This window comes from Emydura macquarii, unplaced genomic scaffold (genome assembly GCF_026122565.2).
Source record: "Emydura macquarii macquarii isolate MOO-44397 ecotype Brisbane River unplaced genomic scaffold, CSIRO-AGI_Emac_v2 contig_691, whole genome shotgun sequence".
NCBI classification, from domain to species: domain Eukaryota; kingdom Metazoa; phylum Chordata; order Testudines; family Chelidae; genus Emydura; species Emydura macquarii.
This window is the reverse complement of record NW_027130828.1, coordinates 3,151,306-3,172,273: the sequence shown is the minus strand read 5'-3', so window position 1 is coordinate 3,172,273 and position 20,968 is coordinate 3,151,306. Positions and strand designations below refer to the sequence as shown.

The 20,968-nt window shown below is 37.1% G+C and overlaps 1 protein-coding gene across 5 annotated transcripts in view; it reads right to left on the bottom strand.

The window, feature by feature from the left end:
* Positions 1-20,968, bottom strand: part of DENND1A (DENN domain containing 1A) — a 339,130-nt gene that overhangs the window by 103,247 nt on the left and 214,915 nt on the right. For 4 of the 5 annotated variants that reach the window (XM_067541721.1, XM_067541722.1, XM_067541718.1 and 1 more), the window contains 2 exons: positions 19,051-19,152; positions 7,002-7,127 (listed from right to left, as the gene is read on the bottom strand). In XM_067541721.1, the coding sequence (XP_067397822.1) occupies positions 7,002-7,127; positions 19,051-19,152 (228 nt within the window). The remainder of the gene's footprint in view (positions 1-7,001; positions 7,128-19,050; positions 19,153-20,968) is intronic. The other variant, XM_067541719.1, reaches the window with a different exon arrangement.

The following is a 20,968-nucleotide window of genomic DNA, read 5'->3' as shown; positions in this document are numbered from 1 at the left end:
ATATCTATTTATTATTCTTTAACATGAAATATCAAAGTTACACTGAAAACGTTTTCTGTGATAAACTCTTGTATCATTTAAAATTATCAGCAGTCTTGTACAGTAAGTATCACAACCACTGTAGGGATACAAATAATTATCTATGCCAGTTATATTTTTGTTTAATATGGTCTTAAAATTTCAGTAATACTATTCCCTATTTGTTTTGTTGCTGTTTTCTTTGCGTTTTGAATGGAAAAGAAAATATAAATTTTAAACAATACACCCCCCATCATTTTAATACCTATTGTTTGATGCCAACACAGCTCTGGGAAGAATATGGTAGCTTCACTGATGCTGCAGAGCCAGCAGTGACAACACAAAACAGCACTGATTTGTAAGGGGTCTACAAAATTAAGGTCACAAAGAATTACTGGCAATGCAGTGTCAGAGTTAAAAGCAGATTACAAATCCAGAAGTCACTCTCAATCAGATGAGGACAGTGTTACAGTAGGGTAATATTTGGCTCAAAATCTTTTCCTTTTTCTTTAACTATGCAATATGAAATCTGTGGGCAGCCTGAAGTCATTTTTCTTCTAAACACCACCAACTAGTCCCCTTTTTTCAAGTCTATTTTTAATAGGAAACTCTATGGTTCCTGCTAAGTAACCAGTGATGTAGGACAGAGGTTTGAGTGAAGTAACGACAACAATCTGATCTAGCTAGGAAGGTGACGACTATCCAGCAGGACAGAATGCTAAAGGACTTGATTAGACCTTATGTGAGCCAATGAAGAGATGGAATATAGTCCACAGTATACTATCCTGAGGATAGTAGAATAACTATAATAGTCATTTCACACCCTCATAGAGGGTGTCTGAAAGTAAAGAGCTAAAATGCATAGACTGGCAGACACTGAAGGCACCTACAGGTGTCACAACAGACCCACAGGACTGAAGAGAGTTGCTTTCTTACAACAGCACTGGTAATAGGGTCTTCACAATTCTCTGAAAATCAGGATTAAACAGATTTTGTAAAGGAGAGAAAAGACTGGAATTAAGCAACACAGTAATGAACACAAACAACACTTTGCAAAGAATGTGAAATTTAACACCCTGACAATGGGATTACTAAATCTATGGTGAATTAGGCCAGCCCTTTAAAAAATAGGAAACCGAGACTCAGACTTTTCTCAATACACGTTAGAGAGCATCACTCCAAGCAAGATTCTCAAATAGCTTGTCAAAAGAAAAAGGATCTGCTTAAGAATGTATGTTGTGTTTCATATACCTATCATATAAAGTATCATTTAGAGAGACTACTAAATTTGCTATACATGGTTGCACATGAGAATAGCAAACTCAGAAGGAAATTCTAAAGAGGACACACACCTCAGGAGAATGGGTCCTTTAGAATTAGATTTCAGCATCTAAATAGGATTTTAAAATTAAGTCTTTTTTACCAGATTATCTATGAAAGCTATTAGGTACCACAGGAGAAAAGAGGTCCAGAGGAAGTTTAAACTCATGTTACATTAATGTCAATGAAATGCTGCTGGTCAGAACCAAGATGTGAAAGGAGAAATATTTGCCCAGATTACTAATGTGGTCTCGAAAACAAAATACAGATAAACAAGCTCCTCCATCTACATTTCTATCAACAGAAAATGTTCTAGTTCACAGGTATGATTCTAATGAAAGAATTCAGGAAATGCAAATGTGGACAAAGGAGAGGTAGCACAGGTATTTTTCCATGTAAACTCATCTGTTGCTATCACCATCTTACAGGGGTAAAATCTTTGGAATATGACAGACTCTGACTTGTGCTGGGATTATCTGCAAGGCAGACAGCAAAGAATTGAAAATCCATACCTGCCCCAATGGAAACAAAAGAGGAGACGTCTTTTGAGAAGATGGCATGTCGAAATCATTAGACCAGTCAGATATTCAGATAAAGTGACATGCCTATTATATGTAAGCACTCACCTGTAATTTAGAGAAGGCTGTACTGCAAGATGAAACTTTGAAACCTATACATTCTAATGTACTATGCCCTAAATATTATTCTTTTTTTATGGAATTTGTCTAGTAAATTGATGTCTATCATGGGTGTTATTAGATTTGTTTCCTAATAGGAGAATATGAATGTTATCAATATAGGAGAAAGAAAAGTGATAAAATGCTACCTCTAGCCACTAGGTGTCACTCAAAGAAAGAGCATAGTTAACATTTTTGATGAGACAAACTTGAAAGTCTTGACTCTGTCTTTTTCTACAATTACCAATAATGTATGTATCTATAAATATTTAACAAAATATTTATTTTGTTTGAAGATGACCCAGTTTTCTGGCTTTAGTGTTTGAGATATCATCATGAATTCATCTCCTCTTAAAAGATGTAAAGAATTAATCACCACAATAATTCAGCGTAATCATTCAGATTAACAATAGGGGGCATCTATGATGTCAGAAAGGTACATGTAATTAAAAACGGTGGGTAACATATCTAAGGGTAAAAACCTCTCTCAATAAAGGTAAGTACGTTGCCTCTTTCATGTACTTTATTTAACAGAGATGAAGTATATACACAGTATGTGACAAATTCCTCCATGGTTTAAGATTTGACATTGAACAGTTACAGAAAAAACTAAGTGGGAAGTGAAAATGCATTGGTAATTTTACTACATCAGTCTTTGTGTTTAAATATGAGTTGCAGATTCTACAATCTAGGAATATTTCCTAATTCAAAAGCTCTAGATTACTGAAGACAGTGGAAAATTTAACACCGCAACTACTAACTGTTAGTCTAAGTACTGTCTTGTATGTATAGTATGTTACCGTGTAACCTTTGGGATGAGAGACTCCATGTAATAAAATAGACGATAATATTACAGCTAGTCGGGAATTTTTTGCCAACAAATGCTGTGTGTTGACACTGCAATGTTTTGGGGAAATGTACTGGTTTTGAGAAAAATGTAACTGGAAGGGTTTCTCAGGTCCAGGATGGAATTTCTGAGGGAGAGAGAGAGAGTGTGAGTGACACACCCACCCCAGAAAAGCTAGCAGTTCAACAGTTAGGGATGTGTAAGACCCAGGTTCAAGTCCCTGCTCCAATCAGGTAAAGAAAGTATTTGAACCACTGGGTTATAGTCAGTCTCTCTCTTTCTCTCCCATATCTCCTCTGGAACTGTTCCACTTTGTATACATACTTGAAATATTCATTGGGAGAGAGAGAGAATGACTGACTCAGAATCAGTGAGAACAGGGACTTAAACCTAGGTCTTATGAATACTACGTGAGGTGCCCTAACCTCTGAGCTACAAGCTATTCTGGGATGGGTCTCTCATGGGTTTTCTGTGAAAATTTTTGAAAGGTCTCATTTTCATTCCAATGTGTATCAAAAATAAATGTCAACCCCCCTTCAATTTTTTTGCATAATAGAATTCTTGTTTTCCAGCCAGCCCAAATTAACATGTTTATTAAATATATTGTGTGTTTGGGAATCCATGTTTTGTCAAATTCTGGGCCACAAAGAAACTGAATTAAAAAATAATGACCAAGCAGCATGATCCCACTTCACTTGCCCCAAAAAGTCTGTTCACACCACGTGTTGGTTTACATCAGTAAACTGTCCGACAAAGTTAATGTTACCAAAACATAAAAACATCTCTTTCCTGGCAATTATTTTCCTATTTATCACTCACTGTTCACTGTATACTGTGATTTTGTAAGAGGCAGGACCCACCAGAGATCATGCCCAATATTGCCTAGGCGCACATTTACACTGACATGCTGAAGAGTGCAATAATGTTAGAAAAGAAAATATCTAAGGCAGATCAGGTTGAAATATCTGAAAATATTATTCATCCTCTCTGAAGGCCTCTGTCTAAAGCTGCTTCTTCCATTTGTTTTTTAATTCATTTCAAACCACACCAGACTAATTTAATTTGACATTGTTAAATTCAGTGACAGTTTTGAAAGTTAACTATAGCAAATGGAGATTGAAATGATATTCCTCATCATTTGCAAAATGTTGCCATGAAGAGCTTTTTCAGGTAAAGGTTTGTTGGAGTCCTACCAAACCAGAATGAGATTCAGCAGCTGAAGATGTCTCAGCTGTGCAACACAAGAAACTGAGCTCCACCAGACCTGCCCATTCCTCTATTATCAGGGAACCTTCCTTCACACACTGAACACAGTTTGACCAAATGGTTGAATAAAGTCAATAAATATGTTGACAAAAGAAAATTTCCTAAAGCTGACTAGCAACTCTCCCGCATTCCCTTGCTTGTTTCTTACTTATGCTTACTTATGCTCTTATAAACAGAGATTTGGCCCATAATGGTTGAACCTGAGGTGTCAAACTATTCATAGATTAACTGTTTGGGTGTTCACTTAGGAACTATGTTCTGCACTCTGACATTCACTATGCATCAGGCAAAATTTAAAGTTTTTCCCAAGAGAATTTGAACTAATTCCCAATGCACAGCACCCCTCAAAACCATCCCTTTCCACTGAAGTAGACAAGTTATCAGTATTTTACAGAAGAATCTCTGAGGCATTCAGGAATCATATGATTTGGCTAAGATTGTGCAGGAAGTTCTTGGCACAACCGGTAATCCAGGTCACCTGACTCCTAGACCTATGTTTTAATCACAAATCCATCAAGATAGTTTGAAAAGTATAGAGTTTGAACATAGCATTCTAGCCAACTCAGTCAAGGAGGTTCTAGTATATAAAGCTGCGATGTTTGCATATACAGCCTTTGTTACAGCATTAAAAATGTTACACAGTTACGAGTTTAAGTTAATTTAATTTAAGGATTTAGGAAAGAAATCATTGTTCCTTCACATTCCCTGATCTTTGATATCAGATTAAGAATCTTCTATAAAACAGAGTTTTAAAGACAGATTTGTATAATTAAACCTTTCAATTATGATTAGAGTTTCTGTTCATGGGAATAATGTGCAAACCAAATGAGGCTTTTTACTTGTTCAAATTAGCTCTCCCTAAAAAGGGGAATTGTAGTTTCAAACATTTGTGATATCATTAACCAATTTTGATATCTGTAACATTCAGCCTTCAAAATACCAGATGTTATTCCCAGTAAAGCAATTTAAATTTATATTCTTCTTCATAAAAACCCCAACCTTAACTAGTTAATCCCTCACACATATCCAAGCAGCACCCACACCAATACTCCCAGAGTTGCCTGGCAACTAGTGGGAGGAGTGTCAGAGAGTAAGAAAGGCCTCAACGAATGAAGGGCAGTGGGTGTCTGCTTGACATGGATAAAGAAGGCTTACAGCCAGGCTGCCTTGCTGGTTTCACTTTTGTTAATTATGTGGATGGGAATTAAAGTAGCTCCTGTTAGTTCATATTTGGCACTTTAAAAGCATAGGATTCACACTTGATACTTTTATGAGCCATGTACAGATAGATCAAATGCATTTATATTTATACACATACCACACATATCCCTGCTCTCAGAATAGGAGAAATAGACTCAGCTGAATTCAATAGTGTTTTTGAACACTGAATATATCTGGATGGAATGATGGATGGAAACGTCCCCAGCTCAAAATACTACACACCTGTATCCAAAATTCTGTCTTTTGTTCTCACAAACAGTGTGTGAAATGTGTTTACATGCCTGCATACTAGAATCCTGTATTCATCCCAGAGACAGAATGCAAAAAAGAGCATTCTTTCTTGAGTCACCACTATACATCCATCCCCATTACTCCAGTTCAGCCTCTCCCCATCTTATTCCTGCTCCTCACTGCACCCTCCAATTCCCCATTCTGACCCTTGAATGTTCAAGGAAAAACAATCATGGATGAAAGCGTTACATTCTCCACTCAGTGGGATTTTCTTGTGCACCTCCCATTGGTCTAAACTGCAGTGGCCTTAATGAGTCCCTGAACATCAGGTAGAGACCATCCCCCACGTTTTGCTTTAATTTACTCTGTTCTGAGGAAAAAAAGAGGACAGGAATAGGACTCTCACTGAGACTGTTACAGATAATCTATGGATCATTGAGCTATTAGCACCTTCCATCCTGTGTGTGTCTTCTGGCTCAAACTTTGTGCATCATAGGGAGCTAACTTGTTCATCATATCATCTACTCACTCCCTAACTGTCATGGGCCAGTAGGGCCTACAAACATTTTCTGTGTCCTCAAGGGAGACCAATCATCATGACAAGAGCTTCATAAAACCCTTATATGGGAATATAGAATTTGCCAGACTGGATCAGATCTGAGGTCCATCTAGTCCAGTAAACTGTCTCTGACAGTGGTCAGTGCCAAATGCTTCAGAAGAAGGTACAAGAACCCCATAGCAGGTAGATATGAGATAATTTGCCCCCAACATAGATCTCATCCTCGTCTATAATAGAGATGGATTTAATGCCTGAAGTAGTAGGATTAATATCCCCTCAAAGTTTTTATTGTCATTAATTATAAAAACTCTGGTTATTCTTGTTATCCAATCTCCTTTTGAATCTTGCTAAATTATTGGTCTCAATGCCTTTCTATGACAATGAGTTCCACAATGTAATTATATGTTGTGTAAAAAAGTATTTCTTTTTACTGGTTTTGAATTTCCACTTCTTAAATTTCATTGAATGTCCCCTTACTTTTGTGTTATGAGACAGAGAATAGAAGTTCCTAATCTACCTTCTTCACACCATTTATTATTTTACATACTTCTAATATTTCCTCTCTAACTCAAGTAAATAATCCTAATTCTTTTCGATCTTTATACAAGAGTTCTTCCAGACTCTGGATCACTCATTCCTCTCTGCTGAACCCCTCTATTTCCCCAACATTCTTTCTGAGATTTAGTGACCAATACCACATGCAGCAGTCCAGCTGAATCTACATTACTGATTTACGTAAGAGCCTTATAATATTCTTCGTATTATTCACCATCTCATTCTTTATGCATCCTAACATCTTGCTGGAAATTTCCACTACAGCTATACATTTGCATTTGTGTTAACGTATTGATGTACTACTTACAGGTTCAATTTTCAGCGCATTTCTGTAGCTCCCAAAGAAAGAGGCCTGGGCTTTTAGGAATGCTCTTGCCACACCATCCCCAGTAGTTGTGGAGACTTTCTTTAATCTGTTCTTGAGTGCAGAAACCTGTAAGTACACAACAGTCCTAGATCATCCTCATGGCATAAACAGAACTTACTGAACTGGAAAGCAGCCAAAGAAGTTTCACAAAGAGTCCCAGCATCAACTGCAGCTGTGATGGAGAATGACGTAGAGAACAAACCTGGAGTTTTCAGTCCTAGGGAAATTGCATTTCCATCATCTTGTTTTGTCCTACTAGCAAATGATCACTTTCTGCTTAAAAGCCTGCAGGCAGGACTGCAGAAAGATAAGGACGTGTTTTAAAGTCCATCTTACTTTCACCTATTGTTAAACGTTTAAAGCCATAAGGATTTTGGTGTCCTTTTGAAGTACTCTATACAGTTGCATATTATTGCCTCTCAGAACCCACCAACGAACTTCATCCCCTCAGGTTCAGCATATAACAGTCACACAGGGTTGGACCAATGGCCCATTTAGACCAGTATCCTGTCTCTGACAGCAGCCAGTTATGGGTACTTCAGAGGGAATCAACAGAACAGGAAAACGTATCAAGTGGTCCAGTCCCTGCCTCTGGCGGCTGGAGATTTAGGGGCTCGTAGAACATGCGGTTATATCACTAACCACCTTGGCTAATAGCCATTGATGGACCTACTCTCCATGAACTTAATCTCATAATTTTTTTAACCCACTTATACTTTTGGCCTTCACAACACCCATGGCAACAAGCTCCACAGGTTGACTATGCGTTGTGTTGAAGAAATACTTCCTTTTGTTTGGCTTTAAAACTGCTGCCTGTTAATGTCACTGGGTGACCCTAGTTCCTGTAGTCTGTGAAGTGGTAAATAACACTTCTCCATTCACTTTCTCCATATAATTCTTGATGCTGAAGAACTCTAGCATACCCCCCCTTAGTTATCTCTTTTCTAAGATGAACAGTCTTAGTCTTTTTAATCTCTCCTCATAATATGGAAGCTGCTCCATACCCCTAATCGTTTTGGTTGCCCTTCTCTGCACCTTTTCCAATTCCAAAATAAATATATTTTTTGAGATGAGGTGTCCAGAACTGTGCGCAGTTTTCAAGGTGTGGATGTACCACAGATTTATATAGTGGCATTATGATATTTTCAGGTTTATCTATCCCTTTCCTAATGGTTCCTAACATTCTTTAAGCTTTTTTCACTGGTGCTGCACTTTGAGAGGATCTTTACAAAGAACTATCTTTGACAACTCCAAGATCTCTTTCTTGAGTAGTAGCAGCTAATTTAGACCTTATCATTTTGTATGTATAGTTGGGATTAATTTTTCCAATGTGCATTACTTTGTTCTTATGAACACTGAATTTCAACAGCCATTTTGTTGCCCAAACCCCCAGTTTAGTGACATCCCTTTGTAATTCTTTGCAGTCAGCTTTGGACTTAACTATCTTGAGTAATTTTGTATCATCTGCAAACTTTGACACCTCTGTGCTTACCCCTTTTTCCAGACTATTTATGAATATGTTGAACAGCACTGGTCCCTGTACAGATCCTTGGGGGACCCCACTATTTACCTTTCTGCAATTTGAAAATTGACTATTTATTCCTACCCTTTGTTTCCTATCTTTAAGCCAGATCTTGATCTATGAAAGGACCTTCCCTCTTATACCATGGCTGCTTAGTTTGCTTAAGAGCTTTTGATGAGGGACCTTGTCAAAGGCTTTCTGAAAGTCCAAGTACACTATATCCACTGGATCACCCTTATCCACATGCTTGTTGACTCCCTCAAACAATTCTAATAGATTGATGAGGCACGATTTCCTTTTACAAAAGGAAAGAGTCTGTTGCAAAAGAGTCTGTTGACTCTTCCACAACATGTTCATCTATGTGACTGATAATTTTGTTCTTTACTATATTTTCAACCAATTTGCCTTGTACTGAAGTTAGCCGTACCAGCCTGTAACTGCCAGGATCACCTCTGAAGCCTTTTTAAAAAATAGGTGTTACATTAGCTACCCTCCAGTCATCTTGTACTGCAACAGGTTACATACCACAGTCAATAGTTCTGGAAATTCATATTTGAGTTCCTTCAGAACTTTTGGGTGAATGCCATATGTTTAATTTATCAATTTGCTCCAAAACTTCCTTTCTATTGACATCTCAATCTGAGAAAGTTCCTCAGGATTTGTCATCGAAAAAGAATGGCTCAAGTGTGTGGATCTCCCCAATATCATCTGCAGTGAAGACAAATGCAAATAATTCATTTAGCTTCTCCACAATGGCCTTGTCTTCCATGAGTGCTCCTTTAGCACCTTGATAGTTCAATGCCCCCACTGACTGCTCAGCAGGCTTTTTGCTTCTGATGTACTTAAAAAAAAATTGTGTAGCCATATCAAAAGAGAGTGAAAGCCAGGGCAATTATTTCAGTTCTGGAATTTACACAACAATGGAGGTCAGTGGTAATTAGTTTTTTCTAACTGTAACAAGCTGGTAGGAGAAGATAGCTCTGTAAAGATTTGAAAACATTTTGGGTTCCATGAATTGGCATTTTTCAATGAAATTGTTTCAGTGGAAAATTTCTGACCAGCTCTAGTTTTGAGTCAAGCATTTGAACTATTAGGAAGTTAAAATGCCGATATACAAGAGACAAACTGTGCACAGGTGATATTTAGCTACAATTAAAGTTAAATTAAGGGAGAGTTATGTCTTGAGACCAGGAAGAATTAAGAGTTTTTAAGCATCATGTCCAATGTTTGATGAGGCATTATAGGAGATGCATCATCCCAGTTATTTTGGCCAGGCCTGATTACAGTACAAACCGTAGATGCTCTTTTTATTCAATATAGGATTGTCAACATGGCCCCTTTGCCTGCCTAGAGTAATTCTATAAAAACAAGTATAGAAAAACACATTTGACAAGAAGGCCATTAGTTAATTAGAGCAGGAACAAGAAATCATAAGAAGGCCCAAGATCTGTGTTCTCTCACTAGAGTTTAAGTATCAGACTACTAAAGTTTTTTCCTTTTTTTTTTTTTTAATGAATGGTACCAAATAAAGTTTAATACTAAATACTAATGCCTGTCCACACAAAAGAAATTCCACAAATATTTTATAAGTGGTTTATAAATGTTTAGGGATAGATATATAGCTTTACATAATTTTATTCTAAATGAAGTTAAACTATTTAGAGAATACATTCTGCATGTAAGTAGAATGCCTAGCACAATAGGATTCTGATCTTGATTACATAACACAAATATGAAATAAAAGATAAAAGTCACCACACTCATATCCCCTTAATGTATTTTAAAAGCTTGAACTGAATTTCTAAATTGAAGTGTTTTTATTCAAGTAAAAAGAAAACCTATAAAAAATGACAAAAGCATCTCCCAATGACAATGGTGACATTTCCATCCTTTGAAATGGTCGATATCAACTGAGGCTCTTTTCTTCCTGCTTCTCAAAGGCTCTACACCACCTGTGCATCAGATTATTCCTCACTTAACCTTCACTGCCCTTTCTCTTTCATACTGGAGGTGTTTAATTACCTCAGATTCACAGAGCTGCACTTCAGGTGAACGTAGTCCTAATGGTCTCATTACCATTTACACAAAGAAATACTCACTGATAGTAACTAAGCAAATATCAACTGTACACCTTCTTACACATGCAAATTTAAAACCTCTCCAAGCATTCAGGTTACCTGAATATTCCTTGGTCTTCTCCCCATACTCCAAGGGCTGCAGTTTTGAAGCATTACCCATTACCATTTTCTGTACTTCAAAATTTCTCATATATAAATACGTTGCGACTTAGTTTGATGTCTTTCCTTTTTAGTGCTTGCAGCTGAATAACTTCTGAAGTAAGTTTGTATACCTACATACTACTGTTACTGACAGCATTTTTGCTTCTCAAACAAGCAGTGAAATAAGATAAAATATCTCTTCACACATAAATGTTTAACTTGCTGTGCCTGAGCTGTACTGGTTGCAACCAAATCATTAACAAATAGTTTTGTCAGCAGCAATTTTTGGTGTTGAAGATGCTGGGAAAGGACAAGTTCATTCTTTGAACCAGATGTCTCAGAAGTGAAATTGGTGAAAAGATAGAAAATATAGGAGCCCTAAGTCCACATACTCCTGAAAGACACTTAGCTACTGCTTCCTTTGTTTTAGATGACAGATTACCATATGTGCAGCTCAAGATAGAGAGAAGATGTCCCACAGATGAGAGGTGGAAAGATTTCAGAGGTAAAATGGATGTAAGAAACCAACACTCCTCTTGATTTACAGAAGAAAATGAATGGTTCCATAGGAACTCATACTGATAAATGTAATAGCAATAGAGATATCATGTACACCAAAACATCGACGCCTTCTTTTATTTCAGCTTTAGGTGCTATCTTGAGAAACTTATTGGGACAGTACTCTTTGCTGCATTCTGTGCAAGAATCACTAATGGAAGCTCAGCCACAAACTAATTCCCCTCCAGGTTATTTTTATATTTTTAGTGTTGACTGTTGAGATTCTCCTAACTGCTGGAGTAAGTATGGCTGGCCGTACTTTCTATAACAGTCCATGTCAGCCCACATGACATGAACTGATAGTTATGATTTCCCAATTTATCTTGAAGATCTCAATGTTTCTTTCCATGGATCATAGCTTTGTGTCTCAACCTCCTCCATGTCTCTGAACCTCTACCACAGGATCTCTGTCTTAATACTTTTGCTACCAATGTGCATTGCTGCTCAAAAGACAGGCTTTTGGTTAGGCACACCCATAAAAAAAGCCAGGAAGCATAAGGAAATCTGAAGATTTTTAAGAGCACTAGAAATACAATATATGCATTGTGTGTATGTAATCCTGTTTAGTATCTACTCAATGAGTGGTGGCTTGGCTTCACTGAACAACTTTTTTGGAACATGCAATTCTGTTATCCTATTTAAGCATTGACTGCTCACTTTTTTACTTTTTGTTTATCTTTCCTAAAATCTAAAAAGGTAGTGTCTTTTTCACTGGTACATGCTACAGTATGCATTGTAGGAAATGTAACCCATATTAACATATTTAATTTGCTTGTGTTGAATTTTTGTTACAGATAGAATTAGAGAGAGATTTTGGTATATTTATTTTTTTAACTTTTCTGAAGCACCATAGTGAATCTGTCAGAAGAGGACTGACATTGCTATTACATACTACAAGATGGAGAATTAAGGAAGTGTCCAACATTGCTTATAAATCCAAAAGCTATAGTTTATGTCAACGATCCATGTATTAATGAGCCTCTAGGCACATACTAACATGACAGACCATAACAGTTTTAATAGGTCTATCATGTCCATAATATATGGCTCATTTCCGTTCACTGAGATCATAATGTCCCTGGAAGAGCTCACTCTCAGTAGACCAAATGTAATAATAGTTCCATCAGATTTTCAAGTCTGAAAAAGGATACAAATAAGCATAATTATTGTTTTCATTTCTAACTCACCCATGTCTGAAAGACCAAGTTACAGATGTAACTTTTATTTTCTTGGTTTTTCCTTTCTATGTTAGCATAAAAAATAGGTTATTTTTAATTTATATATCTCTTAAAAGTCTGCACTGCAGCTACACCTCTAAGATCTCATAATCAACCCAGAAAATTGTTAGTGTTTTTTTTTTTTTTTATTAGCGTAAAGTTGGGGAAAGATGTGCTTGATGTGAAAGTACAGGAATGGCAGTCAGATCTAGGTTCTATTCCTGGCTCCCTGACAGGCTTTTAATGTGGCCTAAGGCAAGTCATAACCTCTCTGCATCTTAGGTTTTTCATTTATGAAAGCAGAATAATGACATACCTCACTGGGGTGCTTTGAGGCTTAATAAATTAGCATTTCTAAATCACTGAGATCTTCAGATGAAAGATGTTAACTATTTACTGATAAAGAACTGCATAAAAAATTAATAAACCCATTCCTGTATGGTATGTGTAAAACCTGTAGAGTTTTGCCCCTCCTTTAAAATTAAAAATAACAGGGCACTACAATGTCCTTATTTTATGGATTCACACATTTACTCATTTCAATCAAGTCTGCCACAATAATAATTTTTTACACTTTCTAATATAAAATAATGTAGCTTAAATGACAAAGCATTAAAAATAATGTATTTCAGAGAGATTGATGAGTGAATAAAAGTAAAGCTGCTCCTTTGCTTACTCTAGAATAAATTAATACATAAAACAAAGTAGGTAGCACAAACTGAACTGATTAGTATTCTTTTAAAAAAAAGCATTACCATCGCTTTAAATAATAAGATGGTGACCGCTCAATACAAAAATTATTTCTAACCAAACAGGCACATATACATACAGCCTACCCTGGGAGTGATTTTAAAGAAGATTTTTATACTTCTGGCAGTTCAGGTTTAAAGGTCAGATTGAAACTATCACCATGTTTCAAAATGCAATCTGTGCAATGCAGCATAATAAAATGGTTCAGTAAAGGTGCTAGTGGAAATTCTTTTAATTAGGTCCAAGGCTTTTCAGTTGTCAACATGAATAAAGTAAGAAACACTCTCTTGCAAACAGAAAAAAAGAAAATATAAATGGAAGTTACCTTTCAAAAATGGATTTGCAATTGAGAAACATAAGTTAGTATTGCTATGATATCTCAAAAAACATGTTTAATTTCTCACAAAGTAGAGAAACAAACAGTAATGTGTAAGAGCACCTAGCTGTGAAACTTGCTAATGAATGGGCTACGAATATTATGCAAAAATAAGTTACTGACAGCCAAAAATAATCAGAAGTCATTTGCAAGTACTCAAATACATACCACATGAGTAACATCTCATTGGTGCAATATACAATATATTAGGCACCACAAATCAATTACCTTAATCTAATAAAAATAAGAAGTTTAATCTCTCATTGTGTAATTTTTATTTCTTGCACTAAAGTAATTTTACCTTGTAATATGAAGCTCTGATATCTACAACTAAGACTCCAATATGATTCTCTTATCATTTGAAATACTTGAAAATAAATCTATAGGGGCTGTATAAAGTATATAAAAGCATAAATAAACTACTGACTCCTTCAGCCATTGCTATAACTCACAGAAAATATGCAGAAAACATGCCAGCAGCAAATGCAACTGGAAGATAATCACAGTTCTTAATAAACCTCCCTTCTTAATATTGACAAATTAAAAAAGAATATTGCTATTCAAAGTACTCTCTGTCACCCTTATATCATAAGCAACATGCAGGAATATCACAAACAGAAGGTTGAACAAGCATAGACACTAGCATGTCAAACATTTACCGACTAATGCAGATGTTTGCACCTTGATTTTCAAAGAAGCTGACCTGGACAATTCAGAAAGTCTGATAGCTCAAAGGTACTGTCGAGTCAAGCCAGAGCAAAGCACTGACATTCTGTGTTAGGTGTTTAATCTGATTCTACTGGAACTATCTCAAGGTTATCCAACTCCTGTTAAATGCACATTCACCGGAGAGATGTTTCACAATAGTCCATTTTCACTCAGATACCAGGACTGAAATTGTGACAAATAACTCATGCTGAACTTTCGAAAGACCACAATTTGGGCACCAACGTCATTACTGTGAGACCCAAATAAGACTCTCAGAAAAAGTCTCCAGCAAAGTCACAGGAATTTAAGGAATTATTTTTTTAATGTAGCAAAAAGACCTATTCAGAAAAAGAAGCAGACTATTACAATTTTCTATTGAATGAATAGCCTGCCAGTGAGCACACCAAGTAAATGTTACTCATTTCTGCAGAATGTAAATGGATTTAATTCAGCAAAGTAAATTTTGCGTACATTCAAGAGTTAATGAAGTGCTCAGTGCTTACATTAGCTTGCAACACTGAAAGCATGGTTTGTCATAACAGCCATTCATGACTGTGGAACTGTTAAAGATATTTTTAGTCCCTCCACCAGCAGCCTGGCATAGCCCCCAACAGATCACAAATGCATCCAGGTGCAGTGAGCCCAGTGGAGATCCAGACTCGCCAGAACTTCTCCCTTCTTTCTTCCTCCCCCTCCCCCAGAAGGAAGTGCACAGAATAGATCAGCTTCACAGTCTCCCTGCTGTTGTGAACAACTTGATCCACTTACAGTTCCAAACACATGATGCATGAAAGAACAGACAGAAATCCACTTCTTGCAAAGAAAAGCAGCTGCTCTCTAGTGGTCAAAGCCAAATATTAAACAGTTTTAAAGGAAAGGAAAAGACCTAGAGGAGAACACTTCATTATCTAGGTAACTAAAATAATGAAACAAGGAGGAATACAAATTGAGAATAAGACAGAAACACTGATTCCAAACATTAATTACACAAAGGAAAATGATTCAAGTTAAGTCTTTCTTACAATATACATTCAACCCAGCTGTGTTTATCTAGCAGTTGTGAAAAAAAAAACATCAGGTACATTATTTGTGAACCATGCCAGTTAATTGAATTTGTTGGCAGCATTTCTTCTGCAATGCTCCAAAGATCCTCTAAGAGAAAATGTAGCTTTTAAATAGACCTGCAGAAAACTGAATCAAGAATTTTAAACTAATAAAACACAACTCTTAAATGTTATAAACGTGAACTAAAAGTAAATAATGAAAGGAAGGAAGTCTCTTAAAGTTTATTACATTCCAAAGCTTGAAGTTTTGGCTTTATTGGTGAAGTCTCTTCTGATATTCTACAGTGCTCCTGCAATAGCTCTTTTAATGAAGTCCCATAAAAGCCAATATAATACTTGATTGTTGACAAATCATATACATATAAGAGGCTCAGGATTTGCTGTATCCAGACATTTCTTACATAATTCTATGAAATTTACAAGTTTGACATTTCCAGGGTTGTGCATAATGGCATGAATGATGACCAGCTGGCAGATTCGGATGAAAAGAGTGAAGTCAAAATGAAGAGCTATTTAATACCAAAAAAAGGCACTGAAATATCTTTAATGGACTAAAATGATTCTGAGCTCCCTGGCTTTTGTCATCAAGACCGACCTTCCATCCATAACTCACTGCTTCCTTCCTTCTTACTATACACAGTGATGAATGGAGTCACAACGCAGACCCCTGAGGAGTGAAGGGATGTTGCAGTGGTAAGCAGTGATCATGCATGAGTTACCCAATGCAGTGAATGGGAAACTTACTTGGACTGACTTCTGCCCTGAGGGATTAGTCACTTCCAACAGACATGGATAGTCTCTCACCAGGCTGTGGTGACTGGAAATCATTGTTCTTGCAACAAACAATGATCATCCAAACTAACTTGCATTAAGCTATAACAATGCATTTGACTTATCCCAGCAGAAAAATGGAAACACTTCAGGGGAGTGTTGATGGAGGGGCATTATTTTGAATGTGGAGATTCTCGAAGTTTGATACATGCCATTCATGCTGAAAACAATCCCCAATTTGCAAGACTACTGCCAAGGAACCCCTCGGGGTGAGAACAGATGGTTTTAGTTGTGCTTCCGTTTCCTTTCGTTTAGTGACTTCAAAGTGACTCAGGCTTGCAACATTCTGAACTTTTCTCCCCCTGAAATTTTGTTTCATGAATACAGCCAGGCAGTGACCAAAGCCATTTCTGTCTCTTGGCTGTTTGGAGATCTGTGGGAAATGGGTTCTGTAGTCTCAGTCCCATTCCTAATATGCATCCACAACACAAAGGCCAACGGCTCTGTTGGAACTAGTGGCAGACACCAGCTGAACTGACTATGGAGAGTAAATACAAATGACGTCTCCCATGCAGTTATTCTTACCAGGAATGCTTGAAATATGCTGGTGTTGAGTAAGGATGGATGAACGGTGTTGGGAGGCCTGCATACGGGTTGACGTTCTCCTATCTCTGTTTATTGCACTGTGATTGGAACAGCTGTGCCATGTTAGTGAAGAATTTTTAAAAAGATGGATATTCTGTACATCACAATTACTTGAATATTAATTATTTAGGCAAACAGTTACAAACATGAAGCTCACCTTCCAGCGTGCCGGGACTCAAAATACTGCTTTTTTTATAGGCCCCAAGGTGCCATAGCCTGAAGTCATATTATTTCAGTGTTGTAGACAAATTACATGTTTGTCATGTAGGTTGTTAGCTATCCAATCTGGATAACAGACCTTCACCACAGCAGCCAAACTACAGTTATACTTTTTTATTCTGATCTGAGGATCTGGACTGGTGAGGATTAATTGAGTGGGTGATAGGCTTAGGCTTATGCTGGGAGCAAAGGTACACATAGGTAGGGTGTTTGCTCTTCTAGTTCCCACTGCTAAGTGATTCACAGTTAAGAATCATCATCAAACAGGAGAACTCACTCACAAACCCAATGATTATTACAAAAATGAAACAGGGCTTCCCTTTATAGAGAAATTAGTCTCAGTCTATGATTATCCTGTTGAAAATTACAGCAGAAAACTTAACCTTATCAGCAAAGAGAATTCACCTTTCCACAACAAACTAGGACAGATCAAGGCATTCCAGCATCACTGTGATGCCAATCATCTCTGCAAGAGGCCTCCACTTGAATGTCTACTACTCTATTAAAGGGACAGAATCACATCACAGGACACAGGACTTTCCTTTGAGTGAAATATAAGGAACTCTTTTTTCAGTCTGATATTTTTGAAGAAGTTTCACAAAATGCTCCAAGCAGATCCTGTGGGAGAAAATCTTAAAAATGTTACACTGCTACTTTTCTACGAGCTGCAACACCAGTCTGTATTATGGTCACCACACAAAAACAAGTATGCTTCAAACAGGTGAATGACAAGGTGAAGCATGGCAGAGTATTCACTTGGAATATATGATAATGAAAAGCTACAGAGAAATCCTCACTTGAGTTTACTTCTCCCGAACCATAAAAGAACCAGATTACATTCTGAACTATCCTGCATATTAATTTCATATTCACCTGTACCCAGAGGCAGGATTTTATTTAGGTCATTAAGTAAGTGAAAGGAAGCACACTTTACAAATTAGAGATCCTAACAGCCAACTGAAAATTTTGAGTATGGCTCGTAAGAGAATCTCAGATTTTTGTGTTTTCTCCCAAAAAGACACCAGTTGGACTAGACATAGCTCTTAGTGCACTTACTCTACACACTTTGCCACTCATCTACTCTTTTAGCTTCATTAGTAAAGATACTCTAGGATCAGGTGGCATCAATACAGTGCTATCTAAATTGGACACATCTTTGTCCCACCTGTTAAAGAACCAAACATTTATGCAATAACACCATTAAATTAGTTTAAACAGGTTAAATGGAATTAAAGTACAGCACCAGTACCGAGGAAGGAGGCCTGTAGAGGGGAACAATAGTTTAGAATTATTTTCACCAAACAGTCCTAGTAATGGATTATGAAGCGACCTGATTTCAAAATTATGTTAACAAAAATTATAGGACACTGATTAAAATTCAGGGATCCAGTTGGAGGAAACCAGGGGAAAAGTTTCATTAAGGTAACTCCCAAAAAAAAATGCCTGCCCTTTATCACTCTTTTACAATGTAAGGATGGCCTCAAATTCCCTCTTTCGATATCACTCTACTTCACCCAAAAAATCTTCTTGACTTTGGTTTTTTATTTTGTTTCACATTAGACATGTCATACATGTCTCTCTTTTCTTCCTGCACAACTTCGTAATTTTTAGAGGACTTAGAACCTAACATATCAACTGGGTATTTTAATCAAAGTTGCAGCATTCCCAGCCTGTATCAACTTTGCCTCCCCATCAATCAGGGGTTGCACAAAAAGCAGCCTATGTTTCACAGCCTCCAGATATTCTATCGGGTTCCATATCCCTCTAAGATTGCTAAATCCTGTCAAGCAACAAAGAGAAACACAGGGTAAGCAGGTCACTTAACAGAACACATGGGGGCTTTGGAACCATCATCAGACACGTTAGAAACTAAACGGATAAAAAGGATTGCTTTTTCTAGTAATGTAGTACTTTAAAATATCCAAATAATTTATACTTACCACATCATTGGGAAGGCTCTGTAGATCATCAAAAGGGGTTTCCAGCATGTTGGTGTCAACATTAAGAATCACCACATCTTCCAGGGCCATATTTCTAACTTTCTAAAAAAAAAAAATGCCAAAGTCAGAAAAGGAAAGAGGGGGGTGGAGTATTTCAAGCTTTTCTAACATTTATTTACTTCTTGTTTCCCCTTTTAATTGTGATTCAAAGCACAACTTCTAGCTGCATTGAGACTCAAAAGTAGTAAATTTTTAAATGTTCAGTATTTTGTTTAAATAACCAACAGAATGTTGGATCTTCCAGTTGTTGTAGTGCTAGTTAAGGCCAGCCTAGGATCTGCTGTTCAGTCTCTGGCTTTGCCTTAGCCCCTCCAACACGTCCATATTCACTAACGTTGCTAAAATTGAGAAAAATGGACAATACCAAAGATAAACTGAGAGAGAGGGAAGCTAGAATTCTTTTTTTCTTGAATTCTAGGAATGGGGAAAAAAAACAGCCTCCCAAACCATTATCTTCATTAGCAAACACCAGTGAAACTAAGCCCAGAGGCTCAACAGGAAACCCACATAAGATTTCCAGGACACCACAAAAGATTATAAAATATTTCCAGGATTCTCCCACAGGCCTCCACACCCACAGGACTTTGAGAAAAATCCCTCTTAATGTTATTTCTTTTGGGCTGCCATCCATATAATATGATGTCTAAGAGCAGCAAACTCCACAACAAATTGACGCCCAAATCTTCATCCAATCTTTGTAAGGCAAGACAGACAGACAAGACCACACAAATGTTGCAAAACTTGCTAAGAAAGTGGGTGTCTAACATGCAAAAAATGGATAACTGATTAGGAAATTTCTCATGACTAAGACCAGCCTTTGAACCTTCAGGAAATATTATAGGGTTTTCACTTCAAAGGCCTAGCTACAGAGTTAGAGGAAGAACTTTGTGGGCTACAGAACTATGTTAGAAATTCCAGGTCTTCTGGACCAAACACAGAGGAACAGAAGGGCCACTCTGTCCTTCTGCATTGCCTCTGCAAATGAGCATATGAGAGAACCATTATAAAGCGATTGGAATGATACAGATTTTGAATGTTATTCCTGTAACAAAATCTTTTCATCTTTCTGTTTGTACATATAGGCAAAAAAGCTCTACAGTGTAAACTCCAATGAACACACCCTCTTCTCAATGGTCAACTGGAATAAGGTTTTTGACTCTGTTCCCAATTCCTGAGTGAAAGCATTGACTGCTGAATGTTTAAGTTTACATTTCCTATAACAGTACACAGATGCAGAAAAGAAGAAAAGCATAACCACCTTTTTTTTTTTTTTTTTTTGGGGGGGGGGGGGAGGACGGGGGGAGGGAGGGAAATAGCCCGTGGTAGCTTTGGCTACCCAAGAAGCCAGAAGAAGTAGTGCCCAAAGCGTCAGATTTTATTTCCCCTCTTAAGCAACATTAACTGCACTGCTGGTGGTTTCAATAATGGAATTTAAATGTTCCCTTCATAATGATTTTTTCCATCCAACCTGGGAACTGTATCTAACTATAATTTTTAAATTCACATATAAGAGCAGTATACAAGTACCATATTTATTTATATATTCAGCATTCAGCAGATCCTCAGTTTGACCTTCTCTCCCCATCTATCCAGACTACCACCAGCCAAAGAAGCAAGGAAATGGTCCTGAGCATGTTCTAATGAGTTATTCAGACAACTGGATCAGAAAAATTAAGAGTAATCTCAATCCACAATGTTATTTCTTCTGAAACATCCTCCTATGAAATCTGATCCACATACACTAAATTTCTACAGGAGCCTAGAAATGAGAGTTCCTATGAAACACATATCCAACAACATTTGATCTTCTGAAAAGAAAACACAGAATCCAAAATGTTTCCAAATCAGGAAGACATGG